This window comes from Hordeum vulgare, unplaced genomic scaffold (assembly GCF_904849725.1).
Source record: "Hordeum vulgare subsp. vulgare unplaced genomic scaffold, MorexV3_pseudomolecules_assembly, whole genome shotgun sequence".
NCBI classification, from domain to species: domain Eukaryota; kingdom Viridiplantae; phylum Streptophyta; class Magnoliopsida; order Poales; family Poaceae; genus Hordeum; species Hordeum vulgare.
The window spans coordinates 17,501-32,500 of NW_025422658.1; the positions used below are offsets into that span (position 1 = coordinate 17,501).

The window sequence follows — 15,000 nt, forward strand, 5'->3', positions numbered from 1 at the left end:
CTACTGGCGGTTTCATTATGGGGCAGCTCATGATCTTCATATCGATCTATTATCCACCTCTGTATCTATTCTTTCTTAGCTAAACAGGTGGAAGATCTATCCAATTTGGTTATATTATATCATGGACTCGAAAAACGGATCTGAATTTGACTGAAATGCACGATCTTCACAGGTATCACTTTTCACGATACCTAAAAGGTGGAATAGCGATTTTCGAACCATTTCCTATAAGAGAATGGTTTCCATTACTTTGAGAAATGGATTCTTATATCAAACTATAGCTATTGCATTAAAGAAGAAAAGAAACTAATAGAAGTCGAAGACGCGGAATGATAGTGAATAGAGAGAAAGATTCTTCTGATTTTCTTGTTCCTGAAAATATTCTATCTATCTACTAGACGCCGTAGAGAATTTAGAATATTTATGTCTTTCAATTCTCGTACTCGTAATTGGAAAGTTATGGAAGGAGACCCATCATTTTGCAATGAAAACAACATATAAAACTCTGGACAATTTCGAAATCAGGCCAAGCGTCTTAATACATATGCAAAAAAATTCATTATTGGCCCACCATTGATTAGAAGATTTAGCTTGTATGAATCGCTATTGGTTTGATACGAATAATGGCAATCGTTTCAGTATGTTAAGGATACAGATGTATCCACAATTCATTTAGAGTTACTTAATAGTCTATTTCTTATACCATATCTCTATCCCGTGAAATTCTCGAGCCAAAAGATGGATGCCTATGCTGTGTTTCATTTTGCTAAATGATATCAATTAAATGGTGTATCAATTCCATAAATTGCATATAGCAATAAATAAATCAGCAAAATTCTTTCTACTATATTTAGATAGAAGAAACATTTCTTCTATCTAAAATAGTAGAAAGAATGTACCCTTCTATCCAAATCCAATTTGCATCGATAAAAAAAATCCAAATTCCAGTAGTAGATGAATAATTGCAAATTTGTGTGTGTACGAGATTAGAATAACTTCAAAATAACTGACATAATTTTTTATTTTTCCTGATCAGAAAAATACATGAAAAAGAAAGGAGGTAGAAAAATTTTAGGATTTATGGTTAAAGAAGAAAAAGAAGAAAACAGGGGTTCTGTTGAATTTCAAGTATTCAGTTTCACCAATAAGATACGGAGACTTGCTTCACATTTGGAATTACACAAAAAAGATTTTTCATCGGAAAGAGGTCTACGAAGACTTTTGGGAAAACGTCGACGTTTGCTGGCTTATTTGGCAAAGAAAAATAGAGTACGTTATAAGAAATTAATCGGTCAGTTGAATATTCGGGAGCAGTAATTTAATCCTTCAAATTTTTTTCTTGTTTTATTATTTTTTTAGTAGTCTTTATAGTAGTCTTAGATTTTTCATTTTGATGAGCCTCACTTTGAGGAATTCATGGAATAATCCATTTTCATGGAATAATGAATTAAGGAAGAAAGGATATGAGTCTACCGCTTACAAAAAAAGATCTCATGATAGTCAATATGGGCCCTCAACACCCATCAATGCATGGTGTTCTTCGACTGATCGTTACTCTTGATGGTGAGGATGTTATTGATTGTGAACCCATATTAGGGTATTTACACAGAGGAATGGAAAAAATCGCGGAAAACCGAACGATTATACAATACTTACCTTATGTAACAAGGTGGGATTATTTAGCTACTATGTTTACAGAAGCAATAACAGTAAATGCACCAGAATTCTTGGAGAATATTCAAATACCACAAAGAGCCAGCTATATTAGGGTAATTATGTTAGAGTTAAGCCGTATAGCTTCTCACTTGCTATGGCTTGGACCTTTTATGGCGGATCTCGGCGCACAGACTCCTTTTTTCTACATTTTTAGAGAGAGAGAATTAATATATGATCTATTTGAAGCTGCTACAGGTATGCGAATGATGCACAATTACTTCCGCATCGGAGGAGTAGCCGCCGATCTACCTTATGGATGGATCGATAAATGTTTAGATTTCTGTGATTATTTTTTACGCGGAGTTGTTGAATATCAACAACTTATTACACAGAATCCCATTTTTTTAGAGCGAGTTGAAGGAGTAGGTTTTATTAGCGGAGAAGAAGCAGTAAATTGGGGCTTATCGGGACCTATGTTACGAGCTTCTGGAATACAATGGGATCTTCGTAAAGTGGATCCTTATGAGTCTTACAACCAATTTGATTGGAAAGTCCAATGGCAAAAAGAAGGCGATTCATTAGCTCGCTATTTAGTACGAGTTGGTGAAATGAGCGAATCCATCAAAATAATTCAACAAGCTATAGAAAAAATTCCTGGAGGACCTTATGAGAATTTAGAAGTCCGACGCTTTAAGAAAGAAAAGAATTCTGAATGGAATGATTTTGAGTATAAATTTCTTGGTAAAAAACCTTCCCCCAATTTTGAATTGTCAAGGCAAGAGCTTTATGTAAGAGTGGAAGCCCCAAAAGGTGAATTAGGGATTTATCTAGTAGGAGATGATAGCCTTTTTCCCTGGAGATGGAAAATCCGTCCACCCGGTTTTATTAATTTGCAAATTCTTCCTCAACTAGTTAAAAAAATGAAATTGGCTGATATCATGACGATATTAGGTAGTATAGATATCATTATGGGGGAAGTTGATCGTTGAAATGATAATAGATAGGGTAGAGGTAGAAACTATCAATTCTTTTTCGAAATCGGAATTATTAAAAGAAGTCTATGGACTGATATCGATTCTACCCATTTTGACCCTCCTTTTAGGAATTACAATAGAGGTACTCGTAATTGTGTGGTTAGAAAGAGAAATATCTGCGTCGATACAACAACGTATTGGTCCTGAATATGCTGGCCCCCTGGGCCTGCTTCAAGCTATAGCAGATGGGACTAAACTACTTTTTAAAGAAGATATTCTGCCATCGCGAGGAGATATTTCTTTATTTAGCATTGGACCTTCTATAGCAGTCATATCAGTTTTATTAAGTTTTTTAGTTATCCCTTTGGGATATCATTTTGTTTTAGCCGATCTTAGTATTGGTGTTTTTTTATGGATTGCCATTTCAAGTATAGCTCCTATTGGTCTTCTTATGGCAGGATATAGCTCAAATAATAAATATTCTTTTTCAGGCGGTCTACGAGCTGCTGCTCAATCCATTAGTTATGAAATACCATTAACTTTTTGTGTGCTAGCAATATCTCTACGTGTGATTCGTTAAAATAGGATCTTTTTCCTATAAAATCCATTAACTATTTATATTCCTTTTCTTATTTAGTATTTGGGTTGGTAAGTTAAACTAGATAGCTATATGAGTGAAATAAAACAGCTTCTAAATTTGTAGTAAAAAGAAAAAAATCTCATTTTCTACGTACAAGAAAAAAGTGGAAGTAAACATAAAGAGTGTAAACTCTTTATCCCAAGGTTGATATTTTTTAATTACTCATCATATCTTGAAGCGGGCAAGAATAAAGGATTCACAATATGGAATTCCATTATTAGAATACTCCTAGTTATTACTATAACTTAAAAATTCATAAGAAGAATCCACCAAAAGTTAGTGAAGGGTTAGGAACACTAAAGTACATAAAGGATTAGTAATGGAAAATCTAAAACATTAGAGATTTTTTCCCGTAAAAGGAATCATAATAAGGACTTGCAATTTGTAGAAATTATCAAGTAGTACTTTCTTCGGATTCCGATCCAGAGTATGTTCCCATTCACTTGTTAAGGAAATGGCTATCAAGAACGAATTAACCCTTTATCCATTTTTTCTTTTTAAATACCCCCTTCCCGGGGGAAAGAAGAATAGTAAAAAAGATATGGAGTGCACTAGAAAAAATTTGCATTATTTCCTTCCTCTATTCATGCAGAATTGCTCATGAACTAATACTCCACTCTTTCCATTTATTAATTGAATTCCTATAACAAAACAAGTACCAAGTGTTTTATTCCAAGATTAAGTTATTACTGAACAAAGAAAAATTTGGAATATATTATAAAGGATGAGATCAATTCAGAAGCGCTTTTTCTTATTCTAGCAGACGGAATTCCTTTGGTCTAATTTAGGACTTTCAAATCTATTTTATTTTACCTAATTCTATCTATGCCCCAGGGGCTAGGAACAGAACAAAACAGTCCTTTCCTTTTTCTGATCATAGAGAAGCCGTATGAAGCTAAGGTTTCATGTACGGTTTTGAAATAGCGGTGGGAACTGTGATGTTATCATCGACTATGATTATCTAACAGTTCAAGTACAGTTGATATAGTTGAAGCACAGTCAAAATATGGTTTTTTTGGATGGAATATTTGGCGTCAGCCTATAGGCTTTCTGGTTTTTTTAATTTCTTCTTTGGCAGAATGTGAAAGATTACCCTTTGATTTACCAGAAGCAGAGGAAGAATTAGTAGCAGGTTACCAAACTGAATATTCCGGTATCAAATATGGTTTATTTTATCTTGTTTCTTACCTAAATTTATTAGTTTCTTCTTTATTTGTAACAGTTCTCTACTTGGGCGGGTGGAATTTCTCTATTCCCTATATATCCTTTTTTGATTTTTTCCAAATGAATAAAGCAGTTGGAATTTTGGAAATGACAATGGGTATATTTATTACATTAACTAAAGCTTATTTATTTCTCTTCATTTCTATCACAATAAGATGGACTTTACCAAGGATGAGAATGGATCAGTTATTAAATCTTGGATGGAAATTTCTTTTACCTATTTCCCTGGGCAATCTATTATTAACAACCTCTTCTCAACTTGTTTCACTATAAATAAGATAATACAATAATAGATAGTAAGAATATTTTCAACACAAAAGCTCTCCCAAACAAGAGAAAGAAACATATCTTTTTCATAGATATTTAGAATGAATATGTTCCCTATGGTAACTGGGTTCATGAGTTATGGTCAACAAACAATACGTGCTACAAGGTACATAGGTCAAAGTTTCATAACTACCTTATCCCACACAAATCGTTTACCTATAACGATTCACTACCCTTATGAAAAATCAATTACACCAGAGCGTTTCCGAGGGCGAATCCACTTTGAATTTGATAAATGTATTGCTTGTGAAGTATGTGTTCGCGTATGTCCGATAGATCTACCCGTTGTGGATTGGAGATTTGAAAAGGATATAAAAAGAAAACAATTGCTTAATTATAGTATTGATTTCGGAGTTTGTATATTTTGTGGCAATTGTGTTGAGTACTGTCCAACAAGCTGTTTATCAATGACTGAAGAATATGAACTTTCTACCTATGATCGTCATGAATTGAATTACAATCAAATTGCTTTAAGTCGGTTACCAATCTCCATAATGGGAGATTACACAATTCAAACAATTAGGAATTCGTCTGAAAGTAAAATAAACGAAGAAAAATCTTCGAATTCAAGAACGATTACTGATTACTAAACTTTGATTTTGTCTTTTTGTTATAAAAATCTACTAATTCTTTATTAAACTATAAAGAAAAACGAATAACTACTGCTTATTGGAAATTTTTTCTTATTTTAAATCAGACTAGATTTTGATGATATAATATAGTTTATAACTATACAGTTTATACACAAAAAATACCCTAATCCCTTTTTCCTTCCTCGAATCCTTTAGTTTTAGTCAGTTCATGAAAAATTTTATACTATTAATTTCTTTTTATCCATAATGGATTTACCTGGACCAATACATGAGATTCTTATGCTATTTGGGGGATTTATTCTTCTACTAGGGGGTCTAGGAGTAGTATTACTTACCAACCCCATTTATTCTGCCTTTTCGCTGGGATTAGTTCTTGTTTGTATATCCTTATTCTATTTTTTATTAAATTCCTACTTTGTAGCTGTCGCACAACTTCTTATTTATGTGGGAGCCATAAATGTCTTGATCATATTCGCTGTAATGTTCGTAAATGGCTCAGAATGGTCTAAAGATAAGAATTATTGGACTATTGGAGATGGGTTCACTTCACTCGTTTGTATAACTTTTGTTTTTTCACTAATGACTACTATCCCAGATACGTCATGGTATGGAATTCTTTGGACTACAAGATCAAACCAAATAGTAGAACAGGGTCTCATAAATAATGTTCAACAAATTGGAATTCATTTAGCAACCGATTTTTATCTTCCGTTTGAACTCATTTCCATAATTCTTCTAGTTTCTTTAATAGGTGCAATTACTATGGCTCGGCAATAAGAAAACTTAGAAAAAGTAAAAATTATAAGAATTGCAAATCTAAAATAAATAACTAAAGAATCACAATTTTGATTTAGTAAAACCCATCTACTGCCAACAAATACCTCCTTTCTTTTCTCTTTTGTTGTGTAATTGTTCTATTGTAATTAATTGAATCGGTTCAATTCTTTGCCCTCATATTGAAATGAATCGAGATTGATAAGGAGTTAGTTAATGATGTTTGAGCATGTACTTTTTTTGAGTGTCTATTTATTTTCGATTGGTATCTATGGATTGATCACAAGCCGAAACATGGTTAGAGCTCTAATATGTCTTGAACTTATACTGAATTCAATTAATCTAAATCTCGTAACATTTTCTGATCTATTTGATAGTCGCCAATTAAAAGGAGATATTTTCGCCATTTTTGTTATAGCCCTTGCCGCTGCTGAAGCCGCTATTGGACTATCCATTCTTTCTTCCATCCATCGTAATAGGAAATCCACTCGTATCAATCAATCTAATTTATTGAATAATTAGACTTTTTAATAATTAGACATAAAATCCTCTAAACAAAGGCGCACATATTAAAATAATATAGAAATCCATACTATTTTCTTAGTATTATTTGAGAATATCCTTTTTTTTTTAGTAAGTAGGTTATTGCATAGTATTCTTTTTCACTTAAATGAATTTTTGTATTTGTAATTCATTGATATTGCAATATTCAAATTGCAATAATTTATATTGAAAAGACGATAGCCAATAAAATAAATTGGCTAATTCGAAATCGTCTGTACAATTTGTAAAATTCTTTCTTATTGTTGAAGTCCAAAATTCAAGTCTCTTGGCTCTTTTCACGCTTTCTCACAAACGGATTAAAAAATAGATTTTTAATTTTGAAGTTTGGATAAACCATTGCTTCGTCTGGTGTCTACAATACATATGACTCATATAGTACTAATTTTCTTTTTACCAGATCGAAAAATTTTATGTTGAAAAGAAAAATTTATAGATCCAATGTCACATTCCGTAAAAATTTATGATACATGTATAGGATGCACTCAATGTGTACGAGCTTGTCCAACAGATGTATTAGAAATGATACCCTGGGATGGATGTAAAGCCAAGCAAATTGCTTCCGCGCCGAGAACCGAAGATTGTGTGGGTTGTAAGAGATGTGAATCTGCCTGCCCGACAGATTTTTTAAGTGTCCGCGTTTATTTAGGGCCTGAAACAACCCGTAGCATGGCTCTATCTTATTGATACGTTACAAAAACAAAAAACTTCATTTGAATCGTCTGATTCCTCTTTACCGAAGAAGCCTGTGCTCGAAATAATCGAGCACGGGCTTTTCTGGTCAAAACGTATCTTGTCTTTATCACTTTATCATGAGTTATTTTCCTTGGTTAACAATACTTGTTGTTTTGCCGATATTTGCCGGTTCATTAATTTTCTTTTTACCTCATAAGGGAAACAAAATCGTTAGGTGGTATACTATATCTATTTGTTTATTAGAATTCCTTCTAATGACTTATGCGTTCTGTTATCATTTCCAACTGGAGGATCCCTTAATTCAATTAAAGGAGGATTATAAATGGATAGATGTCTTCGATTTCCATTGGAGATTGGGAATCGATGGACTTTCATTAGGATCCATTTTATTGACAGGATTTATCACTACTTTAGCTACTTTAGCAGCTTGGCCAATTACACGGAATTCGCGATTATTCTATTTCCTGATGCTCGCAATGTATAGTGGTCAAATAGGATTATTTTCTTCGCGAGACCTTTTACTTTTTTTTATCATGTGGGAGTTAGAATTAATTCCTGTTTACTTACTTTTATCCATGTGGGGGGGAAAGAGGCGTCTATATTCAGCTACAAAGTTTATTTTGTATACTGCAGGCGGTTCTATTTTTTTCTTAATCGGAGTTCTGGGTATGGGCTTATACGGTTCCAACGAACCAGGATTAGATTTGGAAAGATTAATTAATCAATCATACCCCGCAACCTTGGAAATACTTTTATATTTTGGCTTCCTTATTGCTTATGCTGTCAAATTGCCGATTATACCCCTACATACGTGGTTACCAGATACCCATGGGGAAGCACATTATAGTACATGTATGCTTTTAGCGGGAATATTATTAAAGATGGGAGCATATGGATTGATTCGGATCAACATGGAATTGTTACCTCATGCTCATTATCTATTTTCGCCCTGGTTAGTAATAATAGGAGCTATCCAAATAATCTATGCAGCTTCAACTTCTCTTGGTCAACGAAATTTCAAAAAAAGAATAGCTTATTCCTCTGTATCTCACATGGGTTTCATAATTATAGGAATTGGTTCCATAACCAACATTGGACTCAATGGAGCTATTTTACAAATATTATCCCATGGATTTATTGGTGCTACACTTTTTTTCTTGGCAGGAACCGCTTCTGATAGAATGCGTCTTGTTTATCTCGAAGAACTGGGAGGAATATCTATCCCAATGCCTAAAATTTTTACCATGTTTAGTAGCTTTTCAATGGCTTCTCTTGCCTTACCAGGAATGAGTGGTTTTGTCGCAGAATTAGTAGTATTTTTTGGACTAATTACTAGTCCAAAATTTTTGTTAATGCCAAAAGCACTAATTACTTTTGTAATGGCAATTGGAATGATATTAACTCCTATTTATTTATTATCTATGTTACGCCAGATGTTCTATGGATACAAGCTATTTAATGTTCCAAACGCAAATTTTGTGGATTCTGGACCACGAGAACTCTTTATTTTAATCTGTATCTTTTTACCAGTAATAGGAATTGGTATTTATCCAGATTTTGTTCTCTCCCTATCCGTTGACAGGGTAGAGGCTCTCTTATCCAATTATTATCCTAAATAGGTTTGGTTTTTTTTACTAGTCTGCTCTATTAATGCAGAAATAAGTAAAAAAGTATAATTAGATCTATCTCGAATTTTTGAGAACCCTTTGAGAAGGCGCTCAAGGGGTTCTCAAATAAAATATAAAAGTAAAAACGTTCATTTCATGAACGTTTTTTTTTATGTAATCATTTAGGTGTTAATGTAAACGAACCATAACTATGTAAACCTATTCCTAATAGATTGATACCAAAATAACAAATCCAAATTATAAGAAATCCTATCGAAGCTATAAGTGCAGAATTCGTACCCTTCCAATTTGGATTTGTTCTACTATGTAAATAAATTGCGAATATGGTCCAAGTAATAAATGCCCAAGTTTCCTTAGGATCCCAATTCCAATAGGATCCCCAGGCCTCATTAGCCCATACTGCTCCACAAAGAATACCTATGGTTAAAAGGGTAAATCCTAGGCTAATGATACGATAACTCCAAGAATCCAAACGCTCCGTTAATTGATATTTGTAATAATTTGGAAATGAAGGGACAGGGGCGCTTTTTAAAGCACTTCTTTTTGCATAAAAAAATGCAATCTCACTAAAGAAAAATGTTTTATTTAAAACATTTTTTTTCTTTTTAGAAAAGAAATGGAAATTATTTCGAAATCTAATGATTAGAATAGCGGCAGATAATAAGGATCCGCACAAAAGAGTTGCATAACTTAATAACATCATACTGACATGCATCATTAACCACTGAGATTGTAGAGCAGGTACTAGTATCGTGGATTGATGCATTTCAGTTAAAAGACCCGACGTGGCAAAGCCTTGCGTTAAAATAGTACTTGGCGTAGTTATTGTGCTTAAATCATTTTTAGAGTTCTGTATTTTAGGAATGGTATGAAGAATATACAGAGCCCATGAAAGGAAGATCAATGACTCATATAAATTACTTAATGGAAAATGTCCCGAAGAAACCCAACGAGAAACTAAGAATCCTGTTATAGAGAAAAAAGTAACTATCATTCCTTTTTCTGACGAATCACGTAATCTCCCAAGTTCACGAACTAATAAGGTTATCAAATGAATCGTAATCACAATTGAAATCGTTGAGAAAGAGATATGAGTTAGTATATGTTCTAAAGTTGCAAATAGCATAAGGGGAAGGTCCCATTACAAAATTGTAAATTTCGAATTGATTTCTAATCTATTGTATTCCTTTTCAAGAATGCCGCCACTCGGATTCGAACCGAGATGCTTGAGCACTGCTTCCTAAGAGCAGCGTGTCTACCAATTTCACCATGGCGGCTAACTTCAAATAATAGGTAACTTAAAAGAATAATAGCTATTATCTCGGGAATCGTCGATATTGGGAAAGTCCATAAAATTTAGGAACATTAGAGTTTTCATTAAAATGGACTTCGTTTGGTAGTATCGTTTCCATTTTTTTTTTACAATAAACTCTTGCTTTGCCCAATAGAAACACTGGTTGAAAGAGTTGGAACTTCTTTTTTCTAACTTGCAATTATAGATATAGAACTAATTTTTTCTAATTAATTTATCGTTTAAATTTTGAAAATTCTTTCAATACAATGAAAAAAATCCAAAAGGGTTTCTATTTAATGATGAAATTAAAATGGATAAATAGAAAAGGCTTTTTGGATTTTTGAAAAATTTCTAGAATGAAAGTCTTTATGCTCTTATTAATAAGATTTACTAACCTTATGATTTTGGATAAGATAGGTGGAAGTTGTAAGTCCTATTGTAAGAATACTCCACTTTTCATAATTTTCATAATAAAATATGAGCATTCTATTATGAAAATTATGAAAAGTTCATTGATAGGAAAAGAATACTTAGCACACAGTATACCAAACAAAACTTTTTTTTATTGTATATATAAGAGGGGTTTGTTATAAGAATATTGTACCGAAGTAATTCGACACATAAAAGTACATTCAAAGAAGAATCCAAATTATTAAATAATTGGAATTCTTTTTTGAAAAATCAATTCATATTATTCCAAAATCTTATTATTTGTTTGTTTGTTGCCCAGAAAAACCCTTTGGTTTTGGATGCTCATTACCACTGGAAAATGATCTTGATTTTACTAAAGAATAAGATTGTACTATGGAAAAATAAGTCTTTTTCTTCCAAATATTTTTACGAATACGCTTTTTTGACATTGAAGTACGTTTTTTTGGAACTGCCATTCAAAAAGGAAATTACTTTTTTCTAGTTGTATGTGAAAGACATCTATTGCTGCAAATCAATCCTTCTTTCTTGTTTTTATTAGTATTTATACTTAGATACTGAAAGATACTGAAATTGTGAATTATTTTTTACTTCATTTTGTCTAATGCGGATAAGACAAGAATTTTTAAACATTTTTTCTGTATATATTTTATACTTTGTTTTAATAATATAGAATATATAGAAGGGTTTCCCATTTATATCTATTTATATATCAAGTATACTCCATATATAGATATATGGTATGGAAGCCTATCCCCCGGGGGGATAAAAAGAAGGGAAAATTCAAATAGTTAATTAAGCTCAGAATGATATTGTATTGTATTCCATAAAGGAAAGGAATTCTAATCAAAACAAAAAATACTGAGTCTCTTAAACAAGACATTCTAAAACTTAGGTAATTTATAGTCATAAGGACTATTCGATAATTTCTTATAAACATAGATTTTCATTGGAATTCACTCAATCAGTTATGGAACAAGAGAGCTGTTTCATCTTTGTTTTAAAGAAATATAAAAATGAATAGAAAGTAAAAAGTAAAACGATTCCTTTTTTTTTTTTTGTAAATATCTTTATTTAGATAATAACTAGGTAACGAAGTTATTTGATTAACTTTTTGAATTTAACCAACTAAACCCATTCTTCATTTTTTATTATTTCAATGAGATAAATTTTTAAAAAATGAAGAATTCCAGTATTTTTTCTTATTCTTTTTATTTATTCTTTCAGAAAGAGATAAGAGTTGGTTTGGTGAATCGGAAACAATTTTATAGAAAAATTGAAGTAAAAATCGCAATTTCTTTTCTTATGGAACATACATATCAATATGCATGGGTAATCCCTCTTCTCCCACTTCCAGTTATTATGTCAATGGGATTTGGCCTTATTCTTATTCCGACAGCAACAAAAAATCTTCGTCGCATATGGGCTTTTCCTAGTGTTTTACTCTTAAGTATAGCTATGGTATTCTCAGTTCAACTGTCTATTCAACAAATAAATGGAAGTTCTATCTATCAATATCTATGGTCTTGGACCGTCAATAATGATTTTTCTTTAGAATTTGGATACTTGATTGACCCACTTACTTCTATTATGTTAATACTAATTACTACTGTAGGAATCCTGGTTCTTATTTATAGTGATGGTTATATGTCTCACGATGAAGGATATTTGAGATTTTTTGTTTATATAAGTTTTTTCAATACTTCTATGTTGGGATTGGTTACTAGCTCCAATTTGATACAAATTTATTTTTTTTGGGAACTCGTGGGAATGTGTTCTTATTTATTGATAGGCTTTTGGTTTACACGACCAATCGCAGCGAGTGCTTGTCAAAAAGCTTTTGTAACTAATCGTGTAGGGGATTTTGGTCTATTATTAGGAATTTTAGGTTTTTTTTGGATAACAGGTAGTTTAGAGTTTAGGGATTTGTTCCAAATCGCTAATAACTGGATTCCTAATAATGGAATTAACTCTTTACTTACTACTTTGTGTGCTTTTTTATTATTCCTTGGTGCAGTTGCGAAATCCGCACAATTCCCTCTTCACGTATGGTTACCCGATGCTATGGAAGGACCCACTCCTATTTCGGCTCTTATACACGCAGCAACTATGGTTGCTGCGGGAATTTTTCTTCTAGCTCGACTTCTTCCTCTTTTCATATCTTTACCTTTGATAATGAGTTTTATTTCTTTAGTAGGTACAATAACACTATTCTTAGGAGCTACTTTAGCTCTTGCTCAGAGAGATATTAAAAGAAGCTTAGCCTATTCTACAATGTCTCAATTGGGTTATATGATGTTAGCTCTAGGTATAGGTTCTTATCAAGCTGCTTTATTCCATTTGATCACTCATGCTTATTCAAAAGCTTTATTGTTCTTGGGATCTGGATCCGTTATTCATTCAATGGAACCTCTTGTTGGGTATTCACCAGATAAAAGTCAAAATATGGTTCTTATGGGCGGTTTAAGAAAATACATTCCAATCACAAGAACTACTTTTTTATGGGGTACACTTTCTCTTTGTGGTATTCCACCTCTTGCTTGCTTCTGGTCCAAAGATGAAATCCTTAGTAATAGTTGGTTGTATTCGCCCTTTTTTGGAATAATAGCTTCCTTTACTGCAGGATTAACTGCCTTTTATATGTTTCGGATATATTTACTTACATTTGGTGGGTATTTGCGTGTTCATTTTCAAAATTACAGTAGCACTAAAGAGAGTTCCTTGTATTCAATATCCTTATGGGGAAAAAGGATACCCAAAGGAGTGAATAGGGATTTCGTTTTATCAACAACGAAGAGTGGAGTTTCTTTTTTTTCACAAAATATACCCAAAATTCAAGGTAATACAAGAAATAGGATAGGATCCTTTACTACGTCTTTTGGGGCTAAAAACACTTTTGCCTATCCGCATGAAACGGGAAATACTATGTTATTTCCTCTTCTTATATTACTACTTTTCACTTTGTTCATTGGATTCATAGGAATCTCTTTTGATAATGGAGGAATGGATAATGGAATAGCAGAGTTAACCATATTATCAAAGTGGTTAACTCCCTCAAAAAACTTTACCCAGGAAAGTTCTAATTCTTTTGTAAATTCATATGAATTTATTACTAATGCAATTTCTTCTGTAACTCTAGCTATCTTTGGTTTATTCATAGCATATATCTTCTATGGATCTGCTTATTCTTTTTTTCAGAATTTGGATTTAATAAACTCTTTTGTAAAAAGAAATCCTAAAAAAGAATTTTTGGATCAAGTAAAAAAAAATATATACAGTTGGTCATATAATCGTGGTTATATAGATATTTTCTATACTAGGGTCTTTACCCTCGGTATAAGAGGGTTAACCGAACTAACGGAGTTTTTTGATAAGGGTGTTATTGATGGAATTACCAATGGAGTGGGTCTTGCTAGTTTTTGTATAGGAGAAGAAATTAAATATGTAGGGGGAGGTCGAATCTCGTCTTATTTATTCTTTTTTTTATGTTATGTATCTGTGTTTTTATTCTTTTTTCTTTCTTAAGTTAAGGAATTCAAGTCTCTTGCAAAAATAACTATCCTACCCCTTTCTACAATCTCTCTATAATCCCACCTTGTTACATAAGGTAAGTATTGTATAATCGTTCGGTTTTCCGCGATTTTTTCCATTCCTCTGTGTAAATACCCTAATATGGGTTCACAATCAATAACATCCTCACCATCAAGAGTAACGATCAGTCGAAGAACACCATGCATTGATGGGTGTTGAGGGCCCATATTGACTATCATGAGATCTTTTTTTGTAAGCGGTAGACTCATATCCTTTCTTCCTTAATTCATTATTCCATGAAAATGGATTATTCCATGAATTCCTCAAAGTGAGGCTCATCAAAATGAAAAATCTAAGACTACTATAAAGACTACTAAAAAAATAATAAAACAAGAAAAAAATTTGAAGGATTAAATTACTGCTCCCGAATATTCAACTGACCGATTAATTTCTTATAACGTACTCTATTTTTCTTTGCCAAATAAGCCAGCAAACGTCGACGTTTTCCCAAAAGTCTTCGTAGACCTCTTTCCGATGAAAAATCTTTTTTGTGTAATTCCAAATGTGAAGCAAGTCTCCGTATCTTATTGGTGAAACTGAATACTTGAAATTCAACAGAACCCCTGTTTTCTTCTTTTTCTTCTTTAACCATAAATCCTAAAATTTTTCTACC

General features: G+C 32.4%; 2 protein-coding genes and 1 non-coding gene across 3 annotated transcripts; 2 read left to right on the forward strand and 1 right to left on the reverse strand.

Annotated features, from left to right (window-relative positions):
• The first annotated feature begins 1,463 nt into the window (after positions 1-1,463).
• Positions 1,464-7,449, forward strand: LOC123422105 (NAD(P)H-quinone oxidoreductase subunit 1, chloroplastic-like). Its single transcript, XM_045107657.1, has 2 exons — positions 1,464-1,669; positions 4,230-7,449. Exons 1-2 carry the CDS (start codon positions 1,464-1,466, stop codon positions 4,765-4,767), a joined length of 744 nt encoding a protein of 247 aa, XP_044963592.1. The 3' UTR covers positions 4,768-7,449.
• LOC123422104 (NAD(P)H-quinone oxidoreductase subunit 1, chloroplastic) lies at positions 1,638-3,339 on the forward strand. Its single transcript, XM_045107656.1, has one exon. The coding sequence runs from the start codon at positions 2,647-2,649 to the stop codon at positions 3,208-3,210; it is 564 nt and encodes a 187-aa protein (XP_044963591.1). The 5' UTR covers positions 1,638-2,646; the 3' UTR covers positions 3,211-3,339.
• A 2,821-nt stretch (positions 7,450-10,270) lies between the features above and the next one.
• TRNAL-UAG lies at positions 10,271-10,350 on the reverse strand. The gene has a single exon. It is a non-coding gene; the product is annotated as a tRNA-Leu (tRNA).
• Positions 10,351-15,000: the final 4,650 nt, after the last annotated feature.